Source organism: Punica granatum, chromosome 2 (genome assembly GCF_007655135.1).
Source record: "Punica granatum isolate Tunisia-2019 chromosome 2, ASM765513v2, whole genome shotgun sequence".
In the NCBI taxonomy this organism is placed as follows: domain Eukaryota; kingdom Viridiplantae; phylum Streptophyta; class Magnoliopsida; order Myrtales; family Lythraceae; genus Punica; species Punica granatum.
Window position 1 is genome coordinate 42,636,972 of NC_045128.1, and position 23,067 is coordinate 42,660,038.

Sequence of the window (23,067 nt, forward strand, 5' to 3'; positions counted from 1 at the left end):
TACATCTTTTTGCATATGCTTCCGATCTCCACCCCATGTCAACACTTTTAATAAATAGATTGATAATAATAAGCTTTCATATATTGGACATAAAGGCATGACACCATGACGATAATGCGACAATGCTTGACATCGACATGCCCCATGTCGCATTATCATTGTCATCTTCTTCAAAATAGCATCCTCCTCTTTAGGCTATGTAGTTTGAAAACAAATCAAGTCATTGGACACTCGCACCACCAGACAGTTCGTTAGAGCAAATCAAGCCACAACAGAGCAATGTACGACTATGAAGAGAAGTTCCCGTATCTTGAACATTGATAGTCGTTTTCATAATGCGGAGGAAGGAGATATCGGATCACACGCGACGAGACGAGGATAAAACAGATACATGAAATCACAAAAGTCACAAGCTACCAAATAATATTATCTCCCGGAAATGGAGAAAATGATAATCGTACAGACTAAAGTGACTCAAGAAACCATACAATATTTGATCCCAGAGGTCCAATCCGACCATCCGCGTCAAAGGCGACAGCTTCACAGATTAGTATTATAAGAATAATATCGCATGATCAACGATATATATATATATATTAATCAATAAACTAATGAAGACTCATTAACATCAATGGCTATCTGGTGGCAACCATGACGAACACGTAAATTAATTGATTAATCAAACAGACGAATTATCTATCCATCTGCAATCACACAAGATATAAAAATAACAACAACAACGTGTAGAACCCGTGATTCATGGTTCCTGGAATAACTCGCTGACATGGGTATCAACTGAAGATCAGGTTCACACCAACCGTCTGACCAGCAGAGGCATAGAACACGCCAAGGTGGTGTTCTGATCGAATAGCTCAGAGAGGCCACGGGCAACGGGTCCTAGATTTAGAACATAGACAGGTCAATGCCTTATAGACATGAGAAATAAATCATAAAGTATCCATCATCGTTAATGAGTAAACTGGCAGTTCAGTATTATGCTGCAGTCTATCAGATTACATACATATCCTTCAATGGTTGCGAGACTGCTGTAAAGCCTCGTTGATATTCTTGAGAGCCTTATCGTACGATATGAAACCCATGAACCAGAATTCATGACCATCCCCCGTGATAACTTGGATGTACCTCTCATGAGGATTCATCCTGTTGGCAGAAGGATTAACGGCACTCAACTGATCGATTAGCACCACCACCTACATATGCACAGAAACCATGAGATTACTTCATCACGGATCAAAAACTAAGCAACCAATGACTTTCAGAAAAGCAAATCCGATATCAAATGTCCATTTTGACTAATCTGCAGAAATTTACGATGCTGACTGCATCTCTTTTCTTCCTACAGATCAAGACGATATTCTTCAAAGAACATCATGTCACTGTATTTCCTCATTTGGGAGGTCGCTTCAGTCAGACCAGAATGTCAGAGATGCTTCTGATGGAAGCTTTAGAAGCCTCAAGAAGAAATAGGATTCGCTTTTAATATCTTTAGGTCAATGCACGGGTTCAGAGAAGTAAAATTTCTTTTCTCGGATGAAAATGGAGATGAAATGATTCAACTCATTCATATGTGAAATTATTTTATATGCATTATATTTTTTAGTTATAAGTCTCTATCCCTAAAGTAATATCACTAATCAAGGAGCAAGGAGTGCAGTGATAAATTGACATGATGCCAACCAGTGATAGTGCTGACAACATTAATGACAACAATGATGCTACGGGTAAATCGACAACCATCGTCCATCCAAAGAAATAAAAGTAAAAACCTACCCAGTATGACCGCTATTTTCTTGAAAATGCCACCTTAGAATTGTTTCAATCAAAGCCAGGCAAATGACATGTGGGTGTAAACAAGGAAAGGCTATACCTTGTAGTGCATCCACTCTTGCTGGCCAGTCGGAGTATAACGGCACAGGGGATTATCACTGCAAAAGGCCAGCCTTTTGGTGGACAGGTACAGGGTTCCGATCACAGGCCCCGAGGAAGTTGATAGATAGCAAGCATAAGCCTTCATGAGCTTCTCTCCCGGTAGCGTCTCAAATGTATGTTGAAACACCTTCTCCTGTCCTCCTCCTGTCAGAACCTTGGTCCCCTGAGCAAGTCTTGCAATTGCTGCATCGGTCACACTTGGGCCAGTTTTCACTGTTTAACACCAGCAAAATCCACATGCTTAGCAAGTTACACAGACGTACACAAAATTCTCATCACACGAATTGAGTCTCAATTGGCGAGTCGAGTCTCGATCAGATAACAGTGACTGGAGACTCTGAAAATGGAATCTTGATCGGATAATTCACTGCCTTATTGCTCGTGTCATATTCGTTGGGATCGAACTTAATCGGTTATGAGTTATCGGACACATTTCAGCTCAATTCACAGAACAATTTCAGATCACAGGCTAACCCTAGAGGAATTAAGACGGCAGCAATTAATCAACACAAAAGTTGAAGCTGTAAGCATGAGAGGAGAAAGAATTACGATGATGCCAAACGCTGTCAGCCATGTACTCCGTTCTCCGAGTGGCCTCCTCGAACCTCTTCCCGCACCGATTCAGCACATCACACAGCTTATCCATCGGACCTGCAAACGCTAAGCAAGTTAATCGAAGAAGAACTCAACCCAAACAGACCGCAAATCCAACACTCACTGCACGGGTCAACACTTACGTCTCCCAGAGGAGTAGGCGGAGGAGGACGAGGAGTGAGCTGGAGGAACTGGGGACACGAAGACGTACGGGTTGCTTCCAGCTCCCCCGCCGTTGCTGTGATTTGCGGAGTACGACGCGGAAGGCGTCGGGTTGTTCATGTAGGCGGACTGATTAGGAGGAGGATGAGCTTCGCCGGCGGCCCAAGTGGCGGCCTGCCGGTTCCCGGGATGAGCCTGGGGCTCCACCGGCGTGCCGACCACCCATGTGCCGGCCCGCCCCACCCCGACCCCGTTGCCCTCGTACCCTCCGGCCATCACGCCGTATCCGTCTATTGCAGCGGCAGTCACGGTCGAAGCAGCAGCAAGCAGTTCTTGAGCGGGTCAGTTGGAATGGCCGAATGGGACCGGTCTGACTGAGAAGAGAAGAGAGCGAAGACGATGAATGTGATGGGGATTCTGATTCCCAGGGGATAAGTTCCAAACGGTTGGGGGCGATGTACGGAATCCGAATCTCTAGAACTGGAAAGCGCGCGATGTTTCGCAGAATAACGAGACTGGCGGAGATTCGACGCAAGGGAGAGGCGATCCGGTGCGGCAGCCGGTTAACCGTACTTGTGATCGTTTCAAATCAGAAAGTTTCAAATTTGATTCTCCTCGCTAAAATTTCTTCGCACTATTCCACTAAAAAGTTATCTTTTGGTTCAAAATAATCAATACGTGGAATCAGAACAAGTGATCGCTGACATTCGCGCGAAAACAGATACTTTAAAGTTCTACCTTATTTTTGCATATTGTGACCTAGAATAACTGCAACGACAATGGTTCAGACGATGATCCAACTCTTTTAGACTGCGTTTGATTTCAAAGTATGATTTTAAAATTAGATTTTAATTTTGTAAGAGAATGGTATAAATGAGGCTCATTTTTTGATTTTGTATGAATTATTTTGTTTTGTTGTACAAAAAGAGTGATATAAATGGGTTCACCCTTTAACTTTGTATAAGTTATTTTGTTTTGTTGTTGGTAAAATTAAGTTAAGGTATGATTTTAAAATTAGATTTTAATTTTGTAAAAGAGTGGTATAAATATGGCTCATTCTTTAATTTTGTACGAGTTATTTTGTTTTGTTGTAGAAAAAGAGTGGTACAAATGGAGTTCACCATTTGACTTTGTATAAGTTATTTTGTTTTGTTGTGGATAAAATTAAGTTAAATTAGAATTTTAAAATCCTACTTTGAAATCAAACAAGTCATTATACTCGATCGTGAATATGCCTTGCTTTATCATACATACAGGCACGCGCGCGAAAGCAAGGATTAAGTGGCTCTCCGTATGCTGCATAAGATGACAATATCGGATTCGGAAACTAGATTTACGACGAGACTCGTGTCGATCCGTTGTTATCTAGTTTTACTCAACGCGCTTACATTCCATTAAACCTATCGATGGTCTTAAGTTAGCTACAAAAGAGAAGCTACGTAAGTGCAAAGTGATGAAGATGCTGAATGTAGGGTTCTTGAAGAATCAAGGGATCATACATTCTTCTCTTATTTGGTTACTAAAAGGACATGGTTGAGTGTATTGAGCAGGTTGTCTATCCGCAGAATGGGAGTGGACTTGTGCTCAGAGTCGGAATAGATTATTTCACTCAAAGGAATGCACGTATATTGAATATAGAGAGAAAGGAATGCACGGATTCTCAATAAATATGTAGGCCCGTTTGTTTTCAGGTTAAAATAATAAAAATTTTAATTTTAATTTTAACTCAACCCACTACATAACAAAAATACATATTTTCAAAGTCAAAAAGTTTAACTTTAACTTTAATTCAACACACTACACAACATTTGTCATTTTCCACAATTAAAATCAAAGTTACTTTAACTCTGAAACCAAACGCCTCAATAAAATCCGAAAATTTTACACGATGAAATAGATAAGTACAAATGAATTTTCATATAAATTAGGAATCCTCAAAAAATTATAAATTCAATCGGACGAGTAAAAATCCCGAAAAATGCCACAGTTTCACCACCATTTTGACCTGTAAAATTGCTGTGGAAATATATTTTTAGAGATGGAATTTGACGCTCAGTGAATAACTACAACCTAAACTAGCCGGATCATAGTACGAGTTCAATAATATTATAAAAATATCATCGAGACCTCTAGAACTCATATCGTCCATGTGCTACTTCCCAACTCCCGATCACAGTGGTGGCTCTACACTGGTAGATTCTCTGCTCTAGGCAGTCCTTTCCTACTGCTCGGTTTACGACTAACTCAAGGCGCCACAGGACTCACCAACTCTCATCAATCTCAGTTGCACAACTCAAACCTCACTATCTCATTTCCAAATATCATAATTGATCATATAAAAATACATGCATGATCCGCGACACTGACGTGACCATGACAATGTAGTTCTTAATATACTAATATAACGATAATAAAAGTACTAGTTTACGAATAGGTTACTTACCTTGACAAGTCACCGAACATCAAACATCGAGAACTGAATGTTTTCCATTTCTACAATTTTTCTCATAATTTTCCCTCAATATTCTCTCAATGTCTCTTTTTTGTAATGGTTTGGCTGTGAAAATGGACTTAGCCGAGAAGAGTTGACGAAAGGCCATTTAAAAGAGAAACCTAAGGCGGTGGTAGTAGATCACCAATTAAAGTTCAAGGAATAAGCTTGACAAGAGCGGGACACCTGTAAAGCAATTTGAAGATTATCTAGTATCTCAATGGAAACAAAAATTATATAATTAATTACATAAAAAAAATTGTAATTAACAAATACTTCAAAAAAAAATATAAATATGAACATTCTGAGTTGAATAAAAAAATTGGAATGTTACAAAATCTATAGGCTTTTTATCTACTAGTTTTATTTCATGTACTTAATCATTAATCATTGAGTTAAAAATCACTTAATGAATAAATATAAATTTTGACTTAATAAAATAAGTCATTTTTCACTTATTGATTATATCTTTTCCTCACAAAATATTTTCTCATTCTTATCATGCCTTCCCTCCTCTTCATATACATTTCTTTCTTTGGCTAATTAAGTCCTTAATCTTTAAGCACTTAATTTATCAAATACCACCTAAGAATATTGCCAAATATTGATTACAGAGCTTGGCTTTCAGGTTGGGCATGCGTGCCAATTCGATGTTTGATTGTTAAGCTATTCATATTCATATGTTAAGGTAGTTGCCCATTTTTTTGGGTATCCTGAATGAGTGTTGGATCTTGTAAATATTGACGTTGTATTAATGAAATGCACCAACCCTTCCAAATATATATATATATATATATATATATCGATGCTTTCACATTTTTTATTCACAAAATTAGTAAGGTTAACTTAAGTAAGCATCGAGAACAAGAAAACTAGGGTATTAGACATATATACAACCCATAACTTGAAGTCAACTGCATTGTTTATGAACTAAATGAAGAGGAAACACTATATTTGTATGTATATAGATATTTATATACAGATGACATTTGTTAAGATCTTATTATAACCCATGTTATGTCTTATAGTAGCCGAATGATGTGGAGAGAATCCCCCATGGCTCTACGGAACAAAGGGAAAAAAAATGCTCTTTTACTGGAGTCTTGCCAAGATATACCAGTTAATTAGATAATTGTAGTAGCGTCACCAGCTGACACGCGCACGGATTTCTCGTACAGTTATAATCCAGTGTAAGACTCGTGAAGATTACTGTACATAAACCCATATGATACTAACATTTATTTATTTACTTAATTTTGGGCCCTTTGTTTAAGCATCTGTCCATCCATCTCTTAATAACAATCTGACTGATCAATCTTGGTCCACCATATCCGGACACAGCCGCCCCAAATGCACCCATCTGCTTGGCTTTTCCCTAGTTCTCTGACTAGCCTGCTTCATCCAAGCTCCCGTGCATTCTTTCCTTTTGTTGCTGCGAAACTCTTCCGATTGCAATTGATGGCTATCCTTGCCAAGTTACCCATGCTCGGCGTGCTAGCTAATTAACGGATTGAAATTATATTATCTTCATGTCCTCGTCTTTGGCGCATAATTATCGGATAAACAATTATTTTTTCAGTGTACCACGTTGAGATTTGTCTCTCGATTAAATTGATGACGGTTGGCTGGGACTAGCGAATGCCCAAAGGTAAAACTAAGAAAGATGAGTTCATTTCTACGTCTGTTTCTGCATTGTCTTTGTTCGAACCGGCAGGCTCAGAAGCTGCGACAGTCTTACTCGGGAACCAACCAAGAGAATGACTCCGCCCTCCTATAATTAATCTTAAACCCCCCCGAGCATATCCCTGATATATTCCCGATGCCTCCATCGTTTTCATAAAAACTATATAAGTGACTTTATGCTTCCATTGATCTCAACAGCAACAATGACAACTGATATTTGAAAACATCGGGATTGAGTGCATTCTGTTTCATTATAGTTTCCTTACTCTGCACGTGAAAATGGTGCAGCCAGAGCCACAGGAAGCTGCTGCTGTGCAAGTGGAGGAGGAGGAGGAGGTGGTCAAGAAGAAAGGTGGAGAGGCCAACGTGGTGTCGTTCTGGAAGTTGTTGAGCTATGCGGATGCATTGGACTGGGTCCTTATGGGGCTGGGAACCCTGGGCGCCATGGTGCATGGGTTGGCACTGCCCATGGGATACTTCCTGCTCGGGAAGGCTCTTGATGCATTTGGGAATAACATACATGACACTAAAGGCATGGTTAAGGCACTCGAGGAGGTAGGTCGGTACATTCGGGTTTAAGTTACTCGATCAAGATGCATCTTTACTGTTTCAATATTTCCTGAGACTTGATGGCCAACCTTTGATCCTTATCTGTTGACGTTATTTGTCCTTTCGGATACACAGGTGGTTCCATATGTGTGGTATATGGCCATTGCTACATTTCCTGCCGGAATTCTAGGTTGGCAGCTCTCACTCTTCTCTGTTTCTTGTTTCGCTTGTTGATGATATATAAGACAACAATGAATATAAACTTACTTCTGCAAGAAATACGATAATCCGTCCTTTGATGATATATGTTCTCGTGTTAACTCCTTGTTCTTGCAGAGATTGGTTGTTGGATGTATGCAAGTGAAAGGCAATTAGCGTGCATGAGGCTAGGCTTCCTCGAAGCAGTACTCAGTCAGGAGATCGCCGCATTCGATACCGAACTGACATCTGGGAAAATCATCACCGGAATCACCACCAACATGAGCATCATACAAGATGCCATCGGAGAAAAGGCAAACTACTAAACTTCAATCCTGCTGTTCATTCACATGACTGGTCAGTATCTTCTCTTCCTAATGAAAGGTTTTATTCTTCATCTGAAATGGGCAGCTAGGACACTTCCTATCGTGCTTTGCAGCTTTCTTTTCGGGCGTGCTGATTGCCTTCATATGCTGCTGGGAAGTGTCACTCCTCAACCTATTTGTGGTTCCACTGATCCTTCTTATCGGGGCCACCTATACCAAGAAACTCAACCTCATTGCAGCAGCAAAGATGCTTTACCTCTCCGAGGCAACTTCGCTTGTCGAACAAGTAATTAAGTTTACTAAAACAACTTCCCACTGGTTTCATAAATTCCCCCCCAGTTTTATATTTTTTCATTTCCTCTTTCTTTCTTGGTTTTCTTTGGGCAGACAATATCACAGATCAAGACGGTGTTCTCGTTTGTCGGAGAGGATAGTGCAATCAAGTCCTTCTCGGATTGTATGGACAAGCAGTCGGTGATAGGCAGAGGAGAGGCACTGATAAAGGGGATCGGGACGGGAATGTTTCAGACAGTAACAAACTGTTCGTGGGCACTGGTCATATGGGTTGGAGCTATTGTTGTTACTGCCAAGAGAGCAAGCGGAGGGGACATTTTAGCAGCTATCATGAGCATCCTTTTCGGTGCCATGTAAGGAAGTTTAGCCAAAGCACGTTTTTGGATTACAGTTCCAGCAAGCATATGATTGCTTAGAAGATTTATCGAAACTTTTTTCGGCTTTCTATGCTGCAGCTCGATTACTTATGCTGCACCGGACATGCAAATATTCGAACAAGCAAAGGCTGCGGGCACTGAAGTGTTCGAGCTGATCCAGAGAAAACCAGTCATTACTTATGGAGAAAAGACGCTAGAACAGGTCGAGGGCAATATTGACATTCAGGATGTTTACTTCTCGTACCCATCCCGAGAGGACAAGTTGATTCTTCAGGGGCTTTCTCTGTCGATTCCAGCTGGGAAAACCGTAGCACTAGTTGGTAGCAGTGGCTGTGGCAAAAGTACCGTGATTTCCCTTGTCGCAAGGTTCTACGACCCTTCAAAAGGTTCCAAAAGCCTTCCCTTAGTCCTTTAATAGACATGCTTGCAAACCAAGTGTCCTGCATATTAGATTGGCATATGATGAGATATTGACTAGATATTTGCATATTTCCAGGGGCAATTCTTATTGATAACCACAACATCAAGGACCTCGATCTGAGATTCCTTAGGAGAAACATCGGGGCGGTTTCTCAGGAGCCATCACTGTTTTCCGGAACAATCAAGGATAACCTCAGAGTTGGGAAAATGGACGCAAGCGATGAGGAGATAGAGAAGGCTGCAATAATGGCAAACGCCCACAGTTTCGTATCTGGTCTTCCGGATAAGTATTTAACAGATGTAAGTAGTTTTAATGATGCCGAGCCTAAACAATGCAGCCGGGAAAAAGATAACTATGTTCAGCATAAACGAAACCAAACAAGAATGAGATGGAATGGAATTTTGATTTCAAATGTGACCATTTTATGGAACATTCTTTCCAAGACATCTAATGCAGCAAAAAAAAAAAAAAAATGTGTACAGGTGGGACAGAGGGGATTCCAGTTGTCGGGAGGACAGAAGCAGCGGATTGCAATCGCAAGAGCAATCCTCAAGGACCCTCCCATCCTCTTGCTTGACGAAGCAACCAGTGCTCTCGATTCGGAGTCAGAAAAACTGGTCCAGGAAGCGCTCGAGAAAGCTATGCAGGGAAGAACAGTGATCCTGATTGCACATCGAATGTCAACGATCGTCAATGCTGATATGATCGCGATCTTCGAGGACGGGAAGGTCAGGGAGACGGGAACTCACCAGAGCTTGCTCGATACGAGTGACTATTACAATAAACTGTTCAACATGCAGAACATTGCTCCTGCTCAAACCTCAAGGTATCCAACTTCAACCCGAATCCGCAGTTCTATGAGGCTATGGTATCTCAGCGCACTTCTTTGACCATTCGATCGTTAGAGACTAATTTATCATGAGCTCATGATATTTGATTGCATGGCAGGGATGCTGAAGCTGTCAATGTCATTACCTCGGACACTCCGGGGCCAAGTATCAACACCGGGATTTCATTTTCATTGGACAGTGACGCTGAGAGTAAGGAAACCCTGGGACCCCAGACAAGCCAGCAAGAAGAGAAACTAGAGAGCTCACAAGCAACCCTATTCTTCAGGGTTTGGTACGGACTAAGGAAGCGGGAGTTCTTCAAGATTGCGCTTGGCTCCATTGCTGCGGGGTTCTCAGGAATCTCTAAGCCCTTGTTCGGGTTCTTCATCATAACAATTGGAGCGGCATATTACGACCCTGATGCTAAGCGGCAAGTCGGGTGGTACTCGATCATATTCTCGGCTGTCGGGTTGCTCTCACTGGTCACTCATATATTGCAGCATTACTATTTCGGACGAGTTGGGGAGACGGCCATGATGAACTTCCGGAAAGCTCTATTTTCAGGTGAGATTTGAGAGCGAATGATGTCTTCCTCACGTTTGTTAGTACCATAGGACACATGATTACTCATTATAGAGCACCAATATGAAAATTATTTGATTTTTGTTTCTAGGAATTCTACGAAACGAGCTTTGCTGGTTCGAGAAGCCCGAGAACAGCATTGGGGCGGTCACTTCCCGCATCATCAGCGACACCTCCATGGTGAAGGTCATAATCTCCGACAGAATGTCCGTGATCGTCCAGTGCATCTCCTCGATACTGATAGCTACTGTGGTTAGCATGATTGTGGACTGGAGAATGGCCCTCGTGGCCTGGGCTGTGATGCCGTGCCACTTCATCGGGGGCCTGATTCAGGCCAAGTCCGCCAAGGGATTCGCCAGTGACTACTCTACAGCCCACAGGGAGCTAGTCTCCCTCGCTTCCGAGTCTGCAACTAATATCCGAACAGTAGCTTCCTTCTGCTATGAAGACCGCATACTCAATAAAGCCAAGGAATCTCTCATAGTCCCGATGAGGAAGAGCCGTCGGGCGAGCATTAAGTATGGAATCATCCAAGGATTCTCCCTACTCCTTTGGAACATTGCTCATGCCGTCGCCCTGTGGTACACGACCATTTTAGTCGAACGGGGACAGGCCTCGTTCAAGAACGGCATTAGAGCATACCAGATCTTCTCTCTCACGGTGCCCTCGATCACCGAGCTGTACACTTTAATCCCGACTGTGATCTCAGCCATCAGCGTGCTAACTCCAGCATTTATGACCCTTGATCGGAAAACTGAGATCGAGCCTGATGTGCCAAAGAATTTCAAGGCCGAGAAGAATATTAAGGGGACAGTGGAATTCAAAAGTGTTAAGTTCAACTACCCCTCACGACCCGAAGCGACAGTCCTCAACGGTTTCAGTCTCAAGATTGAGGCCGGTAAAAAGGTTGCACTAGTAGGACCGAGCGGGGCCGGTAAATCCTCCGTCCTGGCCCTTATCTTAAGGTTCTATGATCCTATGGAAGGGAAAGTGCTGATTGATGGAAAGGACGTGAAAGACTACAACCTCAGATGGCTAAGGACTCAAATCGGGTTCGTGCAGCAGGAGCCGCTTCTCTTCAGCTCCTCCATCAGGGACAACATATGCTACGGGAACGAATCGGCCTCGGAGACTGAAATCGCCGAGGCCTCAAGGGAAGCCAACATACACGAGTTCATTAGCAACCTGCCCAATGGGTACGACACAGTTGTCGGGGAGAAAGGATGCCAACTGTCCGGCGGACAGAAGCAACGAATAGCCATCGCACGGACTCTGCTGAAGAGGCCTGCAATCTTTTTACTGGATGAGGCCACGAGTGCACTCGATGCCGAGTCAGAGAGGAGCGTGGTGAGCGCATTGGAGTCGATAAATTTGAATAGGACCAATGGCGGGTTTCTTTGCATGACGACTCAGATCACTGTGGCCCATCGGCTCTCTACTATTGTGAAGTCGGATAAAATCATTGTCATGGACCGAGGAGCGATTGCAGAGACAGGAACGCACTTACACCTGATCTCAAATTCGGACGGGATATATTCGAGGCTGTACCGGCTCCAGAGCATGAAGGGAGAGTAATTACATCCCATGTCCTCTATACGTACACGTCAAGACTCTGTATATTAAACGAGTCCGATACAAGACGAATAACAAATCAAGATCGCAATCCTCCTAAAAGAATGTCTGAAAATATCCCCACACTCGCATATAATAAATTGTTCTTAGATATCAATAGAATTATAACTTAAGCGATTGTAAGTAGTTATGATTTATGATTATTATTATTATTATTCATAAAGATTCAGTGAAACTAATCACGAATTTTTTAACCGCGTCACTATTATTATCACTCAAAAAAGTTCCACGATTAAAAACTCGGAGTTGTAGGGCCTGTTTGATTTGATAGTTTGATTTTAGAATCATGATTTTGATTTTAACTCTACTCACTATACAACAAAAACACACATTTCCCAAGTCAAATTTATAATACCATCTCATTTATCATTTTTCACAATTAAAATCAAAATTATTTTAACTCTGAAACTAAACGCATTCGTAAAGTCTAATCAAAGCAAAAAATAAAGCAAAAGTTGACCATAATGGGCTTATCGGGCTATACATTTTATTTATGGCCCAACTATCAAATGACTAGAAGGGCCAGATATGGTGGAAAAGTATCCGATCCATCGACTTAAATCAAGAAATAATATACACAGAAGGATGGGCTTTCCTTTCAATGATTAATTAATGAAGTTAGCTTTGTCATTAGAAGCACCGCGTGACTGAAGGTACATCGATGCTCGAACTAACATCAGCTTTTAGTCAATAGGTTGAGGATGCCTTATCGTATATATCATCGAAAGAGTTGTTGACTTTCCTATGAAAATGTCATAATCACGGGCCCTTTGAAATTAAAATTGGATCCCACTTTTGATAGTATAGGAAGGGTTAAAGTGCGATTTGTGGAGTATGACGAGGCAAATTGGTTAAAAAGGGGCAAATTGGTTAAAAAGAGCCACATAGGAAGCCACTCGATGTCGATCCTATAGAAATCAGACACACCCTAACGTGTAGCCCGATTCTGTTTATATAATTTTATCCAAGATGTATATATCAATGTCCCTTTATCTTAAACGAGAAAGGGACGTTACCGGCCGGAAGAAGCAACCAATTATGACATAAACGACAAGACAATGTCGTTCAGCATTGTAATGATATTCTCACCTAGCCGTCACACTTGAGCCGGCTATGGCTCGCTTCCATCGATCCCATCGCGCGACATACGGTAATATGTAGACGATCCGAAGGCCGGAAACTGCGATGAACGTATACTTGGTAATTGTATGAATATAGCCTCAATCTCTCTCTTTACGAGATATAAAATGACTTATCTAGATAGATAGATAGATAGATAGAGTTTAATACGATGAGTGATCATCTCAAAATTTTTGATAAATCGAATGTCAGAAGAGAGTAGAGAGAGGCCGGACATGGAGATTCTCGATAGGGGAGAAGGACAAGCTTTGTTCTCGCAGCTTCTATAACAGCTTTTCTATATGCTTTTGCAGTGCAGTGAACTATATTCCCATGGACCAGTTTCGCCTCGGGATTGGATAAATTTTCCCTTATTAGATGCCGATATCACTTCACGAGGATAGCTACCTATTGTTCCTTTTCTCCACTATAATTCATGGTGTTCATCACTGATTGCTTCACTCACACGGCCCAGAATGACAATCCGATTGATGGTCAGGTCCGAGTGGGGTTAATACGATCTGATTACATCCCGAATGAAAAGGACCTCGTTCCGATCGCTTGTATTAAGTGGGCACAACGTTATTGTAAATTAAATTTATTGGGCTATAAGTGGATGAATGCTCATCGAACTGAAAGCTTAATCGTGCGAAAGCATTCAAACATAACTCATCCTTATTTACGCGAGTGTCGCTATTATCGGAAAGAGACTAATTCGACCGATTCGTAATTGATTTAAGATGTGAGCCGGTGTTAGATAGACAATGGATGGGATGGACGGTCTTTATTTCTCTGTAGTAATTATATTATTATGAGTCCCCGAAGGCATATATGGGGTCGGCTTGACTTGATGATATAAGTGATGCCATGACACCCCGAGAATATTCTTCGAGGTGGAGCCAACCAGCCAGGCCCAGCTCCCCTTACTTAATGCCCTTATTAGATGGATAAATAAATATATAAATTAACTCTCCATAATTTAAAATCTCAAATTATTTGGCCAAAATAAGATCTCAAATTACAAAAAAAAAATAAAAAATTTGCGTGTTGAACACGACGAACGTATATTCTCCAACACGAGATCGTGGGAATATTTTTATATCGCTATTCCACATTATATGCTGAGCTGTGGAGGGAGAGTATTACTTTTTTCTTTTTTACTCTTAGACTAAAATTTAGATCTAGATCGATTTGGTTTAATAAATTTGAAAGACTCGTATATTATTGGTAGGAGTTGGGATGTAACCTTGTGGTGGGTTGTTCACGGGCATGACCACTCTATCTAGCGAACATCACGGGGCATACAATGTTCGTCTCGTCACAACTCGATCGTAAGAGAAGCGGAACATGTTAGTGGAGCAAGAGGTAAGTTTTGATGCTAGCTAGAGTTGTGCTAAAGCTGGATCTAGATTTAGCTAAAAATAGAATGATATTAAATTAGAATATGGGAGATATTAAATTATTTGGCTAAAGAAAGCAATGAACTAAATATTCGGTCAAAAGTGAAAAGGATTTCATGCTTATTTTGATAGAAGGAAGCAAAGCAATCGCTTTAGAATATGGACTTTTATCAACATATAATTATAATGCGTAATCTTTTTTTCTGTTGAAATTACCTTCAGACTTGTTGGATAATTTATTTTTTCCTATAAGCATGGGAAGCAATTCGACAATTTTAAAAATTTTGCACGATACAATAATTATATTGTAAAATGCTTGCAGGCGAAGATGAATATATGCGTATTTTTTGGGTTAAATCGGGATAATTTTCTAATTGATCGGCTCCTGTTTGGCTCTTTCCTTTCCATCCACTTTAGTTAGGATGATGAGTATTGAAGTGATCGATCATGAAATTGACTTTACTGAAGCACTCTAAAGTAGGACCATGCATAAATATTTTAGGTTTTAGTGCTACTACGAAAATTTTAAATAATTAATATATATTGAGGAGAAAATGATGAAAAATATATATATATTTCAAGTACACGATTAGCCCGTGAAAGTTACCGGAAACAACCCGGCGTACAGAGGCCATTTTGCTTTTTTTTTTTAAAAGTTTACAGCGGGTTTGACAACCTCGTTGTAATTATCTAGACCTTGTTGAATAATTTAATAATTTTTTTTATGCTAGAGAAGTAATTCAACAATTTTTAAAAATATAACACCGTATGATAGTTACATTGAAAAATGCTTGCATATTCTTTTTGCTGGATGAAAAATGCTTGCATTTCAAGATGAATATATGCATCTTCTGGGTTAAATCAGGATAATATTCTCATTGATCGGCTCCCGCTTGCCTCGTCCCTTTGCACCCACTTTAGCAGGGCCATGAATAGTGAAATGCATGATCACGAAACAGGCTTTATTGGTGCACTATAAAGTAGGACCATGCACATATATGTGTATATATATATATACATATATATATTAGGTTTGCGTAAAATGTAATAATCAGATTTGAAGAAATGGCACTTAACCTTGATTGTTGAGAAAAATATGAAATTAATCCCATTTGACTTAGTTGACTATATTATTATTTTTTTAGATAATACTACTTAGGGTCATAATTCTTAGTTTTTTCTTCTTTAGTCTATACATTTATTTTTTATATTTACTGAATAAAGTTGACATGATATAAAAATTTCACACACGATCTTTATTATTTTTAAAAATTTAAGGAGTAAAAATTTATAAATAATAAAAGTAGTTGAAAGTTTCGATCAGAGAGGACAAATAAAAAGAGGGAATATGGTGGCCTATCAACGGGCACTATGGATGAAAGTAGAAAGCCAAAAATCGAGATCAACTTGATCCAAAAATTGATTATTTGATTTCAATTTCAAACGGTTTCATACCTTAATTCGATTATCGGGGTTTTGGAAAAATTCGATAGGGACCTCTACCCAAATTTTAATTCAACATAAATAGAATTTTTAAATATCTAAATTTGTTTTTTACGTGACTTTGAATTTGTATCTAACATTGATTTTTGTTTTGACGAGTACTACATTGATGTCATTTGAGTTTATTTCAATTAATAACCGCTGTCCCAGGGAGCATTACTAGAGACCTTTCTCCTCCCTCTTTGACCATATATATATATATATTTGAAAAGGCCTTATACAAATATTTTATGTAATGTGGTTACTTTTATTTAGTTAAAAAAATATGATCTTGAAAAGAAAAATTCATAAGTTATGAATCAAATTGATATTTTCTTCAAAAATAATAGCTTGGTCCCATAAATCAAAAGGGGACGTGTCTATTTTTTTGAACAAATGGAATTATGTGTCATTTTTATAAATCTCAAGAGACATTACTGCATTTTACCTTTTAGGTTTTAATCTAGGAAAAAATTTAATAAAAAAATATATTAATGAGAAAAAAAAAATATATATATATATATATATTTTGTAGTATGCAGTGGGAGACTCACGACCACCTCTTTTTTGAATGTCCAGTCACCTAAGGAATTTGGAAAAGTTTGTTGGCTCGAATTGGCCTGCACCGTACTATGGTAAGCTGAATTTCGAAATTCTGCTGGATATCCTCTCTTCGAAGCAAGAAACTTGATGTGATTTGCCTGAAACTTCTCTGGATGCACTACATTTACAGTATATGGCGAGAGAGGAATGCCATAATCTATCAAGGACAGATCTCACCTACAGCGACTATGGTTCGGTAGATTTTTGCAGACATTAATGCTAAGCTATATGTACTTTTCCGGTTTTCTCACAAAATTATAAATTCTGTCATAGTCGATTACATGTTTAACCCCCCTGATACTGCTCATAGCTAATCAACATTCTTTTGGGGTGTAGTTTTGGGAGTTTTTAGTTTTCACTAATGTGTACAGGGTAAATGGTCTCTTGATGTAAATCATTTTTTGATTAATAAAATTCTTTACCATTTATCCAAAAAAAATATGTATACATATTAGCGTGCAGAGTCAATTTGGTTCTTTTGAAAATTTACAAAACGTTTGACAACTTCCCATCATCTTTGATTTATTTAACTCATGCCTCGCGTCCATATCGATTGGGAAGTTGTAACACTCAAAAGCAAAAGTCAAGCATTTGAAAACTCTTTCAAGTATTAGGGTCCATATCGATCGAGAAGTTGTAACATTCAAAAGCAAGATCATGCTTTGAAAGTCATGTGCTTGGAAAAGAAAACAGAGTCGAATCAAGAAGTTTCATTTTCATAAGAAAATTCAATCAATCAATCCGAAAAAAAAAAAAGGAAAAGAAAAGAAAAACCGAAGCACCTGCGTCAGCAAAATTTATTCAGTTGGCATTGCTTCTATGGTGAAAACCGGCAAAGAGGTTCATTGAACCTGGACACCCTGACCCCCACCTTGCCATTTTCAGCCTATAAAAATCCTTCTTCTCCATAGCAGCATTTCCTTCATTCTTGCTCGCGCCCATTACTTCTTTAGGAATCCTCGTTAGAGATTGAGAGAGGAGTCCAATTAGCTAGTTTTAATTTATCTTATGGCGACTGCAAAGATGGCCGTGGCGGGTCCTGCGGTGGTGGGGCTGGAGAGGAAGCCGGAAGGGGAGGCGGCGGAGCTGAAGAAGAGGAACGAGGAGCTGGAAGCGGAGCTGAGGGAGATCAGGCAGAGGGAGGAGAGGATGAGGACGGAGCTGGAGCGGGCTTGGGAGCGGCTGAGGGTGGCGGAGGAGGCCGAGGAGCGACTCTGCTTCCAGCTCGGGGAGCTCGAGGCCGAGGCAGTCGAGCAGGTGCGCGACTACCACGCCCGCATCCGCTCCCTCACCGCCGAGCTCTCCCAGGCCCACAACCTCCTCGTCCTCCAGACAGCGGCCTCCCCTGCGGCCAGATCATAATAACATTACATTAATCATTGTGATCGGTACATATTAGGACTCCCGCGACCCGTCTGTACGATTTCATGCTGCTGCAGTGTGTATTTTCGATTGTATCGTGGAATTGTTCGAGTCGTCGGACGTTATGATTCCTTTAATCAGATTAGTTCTTGTCCTGTTTACGACGTCGATGTGCATGTCTAAGATTGATGTCGTGTGTGTAGTGTTATCCTTCGGGGGCTGGTAATTAAATGAAAACCATCTCTTGGGACCTGTGCACTGCCTCTCTAGCAGACGTCGGATCTTCACTTTTCCTTAATTTTTACAAAACAAACTGTCATCGAACATCTGAAAGCTCTTTACAAGGGATAACTCGTATGCTTGACATTTGGCCAAAAAAAAAAAAGAAGATTCACTGAAGACCCAATCGAATGCGGAGATTTACACGCATCGGTAGGTCCACTGACCGTTGAATTTCTCAACAATACATTTTCGGTTGGTCGATTCCCATTTACAAGAAATGGGAAATAATTGGTTTTGGGGTTTATAATATTTAATTAGATATAATGAATGAAAAGGTTACATTGCTTTGCACGTAATTACTTACCTTCGATTCGACCAGCCATTCCATCAATTTACTAATCCCTTTCTTTTCCTTTCCTACTGATTGAATTTCGACTAGTCCATTCAAATGGATTTTTAGAGAAAGTCCAACTCTCAACAGTACGTGCAGCCCAGAATAATTGCTATTCATATATACACGGGTTCCTAACTCTCCTGGCATACAATACCATTTTCTTTTTCGATACCATTTTCTTTTTCGATGACAATAGAGGCCCGATCTATAAACTTAATAACACCATTATGCTGAATTAGAATGTATTTGCTGCGTAACAGTCATTTCTATAGTTTCTAAACGAATGCACGACGTACGGCTATGTCTCAGATCTATCATCATATCCTGTCTTCTTCACCTGGGATCCGGCTTTTGCAAGGACAGGACTGCGTGAACCGTACTGGTTGCAATAGTGTGGTTAGACAAAAGAAAGTACTGCTAACTTCCGAAAATAAGGAGCTTACCTTGTCTAGTTTTAAAACATAATTTTAACTCTATTCCATTTAACTTCACTTATATTCAATTCAATGACACAATTATTACCTTTTTATTTTTTTTAATTTTTTAACCATTCAATTTAATTTTTAATACTAAATTCTTTCAACTATTCATTACTTTTTTCGCAATTTAATAACGCAATTATTACTCTCATATTTTTTCTCATAATTCAATAACATAATCATTACAATCTAATAATATATATATATATATAAAGTTGAGTAGAGATTAACCCAGCTTTAAAACCAAGCGGGCTAGCATCTGGACAAAAAAAAAGATGCCAAAATATGTTTTGATTATGAGAAAGAGGAAATGGAGCAAAAGCTTAATTTGGTTCCCAAGGGACACCTCCACCGTGATAGCTCAGGAGCTGCCGATGTCACTATGAGAGGAGGAGGAGGAGGAGGAGGAGGAGATCAATAATTGCGGTGGGGGGCCCATTCCTTACCTATAAACACATTGCAATAACGCAAAATAATACTGGTAGGGCTAGTCGTTTTTTCCCTCTTGTTTCGGTTCCCTAATCACTGCTAAGATGCCAGGAGGAGGGCTCGAATAGCTCGAGGAGAGCTCAACCGGCAACCCAGTGAACACGCACGGATCAAAGTTGATCAAGTACCGGAAGTAAGATGTAGCATCAAACAGATGACAGTTCTCACTTCCAATCAACAGTAATTACCAGGAAGAAAACGTGATCAGCAATACATCGATTTTTTTGCATGATCATATTGTCAAAAATAATAGCTAAGCATAATCTCAGAAAATTGCTAGGGCAGTCTACTCTTCTCATTCATGGTCCAATGACAACTATTGCATGGCATTTTGAACCTCGATTTCACCAATCACTGAGTACACGAGGCCCTAAGCAGCGCTTAAAACTCCAAGGAATGAGTTCAAGAGGCTGCCGCTGCATCATTATGGCGAAATCTCGGTGACAGTACTAATGAGAGAAAGATGGATCTCAGGCGACTATTTCTTCCTTGCCCCTTTGAGCCCAGGATCCCTGTCCAATGAATTACAACCCACATTAGAAACCACTGAATATTAAAGGACCAAGATTACATCAAATGGATCGAAGATTGGACCTCTGGATATGATCAAGGATGAGGAGCCTCGGTCCAGGAGGAATTTTCACATCTCTCAGAGCACTGTCATAATTTGAATTTCCAAAACAGAGAAAAATCCATGAATTGGAATTGATATATGCTAGGGGGTGGTTTGATTAAGCGAAATAACTCGCACGGAAATTTACCTGTCTGTTAGCAAAGGTAAAGTGCTGTCCGTCAAGAGACCTTTCTTGAAATTCTTTTCATAGTTCTGAAGACCAAGGTTTGTCAGCATGCTTCTAGTTCTCAAGTAGTGAGTATCTTCCACTGGTGGCTGAGAGAACTTTTGCCCGAACTGCAGACAATTGGATTTAAGTGAAAAGCTTATCCTCACATGAACAACAATGGAGCCCCCAGGACATGCAAGATAATTTGCTGTTGAGCCACTGTTGAAGGGAAGAGTAATATAACACAGAACAGTACCATCTGAGCTTCTCTCTCAACCCAACCATAATTGAGATTTCAAATTGTATGTGCTCACCTTGAAAAGTCCGCCTTGAACAAGTGCAAAGAAGAGTCCTGAAGTCACAGCATTGGTCACCTGATTTGGGCCACCTAATCCACTAACCAAAGAAAACATTGCTCCAGACCCAAAAGCGGCCACCATACTGCAGAAATAAAGCAGCAACAACATCAATCTTCAAGCAACCGGTACAAGTAATATTTATGAAAACAAATCACAAGTGAAGGAAAATGATCCCTCTGATTGACTCATAATGACACTTCTAAATTCATCAGGAGAAGAACGTGCACTGATAAGATGTGGGTTGGAAAGAAAAGATTTTCATAATCTGGAACCAAAGACCAAATCACATTTTGAATGATATCAATGCCGTGAAACAGATAAGACATAACTATCTCAATAAAATACCTCTTCTTCACTAGGACTAGGACTTGCAACAATGTCAAGCAACACAGAGTTGAAATGCTGAACTTTCGATAAATCCAGAATAGACAGCTTGATAGACTGTCTTGACGTGTGCAGCTATTGAAATGCTTGACAGGATTGATAGTGCGACAACATACATCTTATATTACCGTAATAAACCTGGTCCAAACTAGTTAAATTTAGCAAAAACATATGGAATCAATGAACAGTGCTAGTCCCTTGAGTAGCTGGGGGAATGTTAAGGATACGAACCTAGACTGAACATCCTCCTTGCCTCTCAATCTTTTCATGACGCAGGCTATCCCAGCATTCACACCTGTCATGACAGCAAAATTCCGAGCTTGTACTAAGGGACCTCCAGAGAGAGCCTGCAGTCAATTAATCTGTTATTACACTTCACTATATTTCTAGACACACAAACTTGCACATTCATTTAAATGGGCATGCTCATATTGAAATGCTTGGAAAAGTGCACAACCATGTTGACCTATACGCACATAATTATGTGTGCACACACTTTATTGAGCAAGGGATAAGGGATAACATACATAGTATCTTACTCAAATTAATGATACACATGCCGCTTAATAATGGAGGTAGTAAGGGCAACATTCTTGTTTTCGATCCATTAGTAAGGGCGACATTCTTGTTTTCGATCCATTAGTAAGGGCGATATTCAGTTAAACCAACAGATTATTTTACACTTCCTTCAACCAAGATGAGCAAAATCAACTACCGACGCTGGAGTCGTGGTTATACATTTTAGTCTAATCAAAGGGGTCATTAAGAAAAAAGCCACAGAAAAAGTTAGGAGAAGAGAAGACGAGAGGGGAAAAGAGCCATTCCAGCATTCCTATTTATGTATGCATTCCCATGTTATGGACCAGCAAAGATAAAAGTAAGAAATTCTCATCTTTTCAAATAAGAGCTAAAGCAAGACGGCACACCACGATGATATGAAAGAAACTCGACAGGTTCTTAGGGGGTTATCAGACCGAAGTGACTTCAAAAGAAGTACTGCTCTTCTTCATCAGAACTTGCTAGGAGTCACTATAAGTATATAGCTTTTTCACATTTTGACAGTCGCGAGAGAACGAAACACATATATTTGAATGATTTCCGGGACAATCAAGAGACAGAACTGCAGTCCATCAATCTTAGCCTGAGGTTCATTACAACAAGTTTACAAGCAAATTCCGGACTTGCAAGAAGAATGGCAGTTCAGCATTTCAGCATTTCAGCTCGACAGATATAATGATTCGGACTTCAAGCTCAATATAGCCGAATTATCCTCATCCTACAACGATAGAATCAGTTGTCAACCATCATCTAGCCCAGCACTATAAATTGAACAGTTCAATTATCATTGAATTAATCGAATGAGCAAAACACAGGGCTGGAACTTGTACCTGAGCTTGCTGGAGAGACGCCATGGCCTGAGGGTTGAGGTTGGCTTGAGGAGGGGGACTGAAGGAAGGCGACAAGTCATTGGTGATAGTCCCCATAATGCCCCCGATGGCAGCCCCCTGCAGAGCACTCGTAGCCGTCACCACAGCGGCTTCCACAGGCAGGGACTGCTTCGAGAGCCACGTCTTGAAGCCGACCTCGAGCTCCTTGAACCGAGCCTGCAGCTGCTCGACTGGGTTCTGCTGAGGCATCAGCTTCGCCACCACCAACCCCTGCTTCTGTTCCGCCATTTAGAGGTCTCTGTTGAGAGAATTCAGGGAGGATTCAGCTGCCGGCAAGGCAATGGAGGATGGAGGAGGGGGATAGCAGGGGGTTTTACTCCTCGGGAGGATTGGGAAGTGGATAGGTAGGAGACAGGAGCGGCGTCGTTTTGTTGGTACGGTGGGCTTCCTTATTGCCCGACACGGTGGGCTCATATGGGCATTTAGGCCCATTTCATGTGACATTTAGGCCCATA

The 23,067-nt window shown here is 40.5% G+C and overlaps 4 protein-coding genes across 4 annotated transcripts; 2 read left to right on the forward strand and 2 right to left on the reverse strand.

Moving 5' to 3' along the window:
- Positions 1–553: 553 nt before the first annotated feature.
- Positions 554–3,340, reverse strand: LOC116197957 (GEM-like protein 1). Its single transcript, XM_031528242.1, has 5 exons — positions 2,688–3,340; positions 2,500–2,601; positions 1,889–2,163; positions 1,022–1,211; positions 554–897 (listed from the first exon to the last, which is right to left on the reverse strand). Exons 1-4 carry the CDS (start codon positions 2,980–2,982, stop codon positions 1,029–1,031), a joined length of 855 nt encoding a protein of 284 aa, XP_031384102.1. The 5' UTR covers positions 2,983–3,340; the 3' UTR covers positions 554–897; positions 1,022–1,028.
- A 3,772-nt stretch (positions 3,341–7,112) lies between these two features.
- LOC116195211 (ABC transporter B family member 1-like) lies at positions 7,113–12,139 on the forward strand. Its single transcript, XM_031524206.1, has 10 exons — positions 7,113–7,435; positions 7,565–7,619; positions 7,766–7,941; positions 8,039–8,239; positions 8,341–8,600; positions 8,703–9,010; positions 9,121–9,344; positions 9,528–9,871; positions 9,994–10,439; positions 10,549–12,139. The coding sequence occupies exons 1-10, from the start codon at positions 7,160–7,162 to the stop codon at positions 12,030–12,032; spliced, it is 3,774 nt and encodes a 1,257-aa protein (XP_031380066.1). The 5' UTR covers positions 7,113–7,159; the 3' UTR covers positions 12,033–12,139.
- Positions 12,140–17,601: 5,462 nt separating this feature from the next.
- On the forward strand, positions 17,602–18,307 carry LOC116196794 (protein RESPONSE TO LOW SULFUR 4). The gene has a single exon (XM_031526697.1). It carries the CDS (start codon positions 17,702–17,704, stop codon positions 18,053–18,055), a length of 354 nt encoding a protein of 117 aa, XP_031382557.1. The 5' UTR covers positions 17,602–17,701; the 3' UTR covers positions 18,056–18,307.
- A 1,448-nt stretch (positions 18,308–19,755) lies between these two features.
- On the reverse strand, positions 19,756–22,968 carry LOC116196793 (chloroplastic import inner membrane translocase subunit HP30-2-like). Its single transcript, XM_031526696.1, has 6 exons — positions 22,553–22,968; positions 21,396–21,511; positions 20,736–20,862; positions 20,401–20,549; positions 20,234–20,296; positions 19,756–20,151 (listed from the first exon to the last, which is right to left on the reverse strand). Exons 1-6 carry the CDS (start codon positions 22,838–22,840, stop codon positions 20,118–20,120), a joined length of 777 nt encoding a protein of 258 aa, XP_031382556.1. The 5' UTR covers positions 22,841–22,968; the 3' UTR covers positions 19,756–20,117.
- Positions 22,969–23,067: the final 99 nt, after the last annotated feature.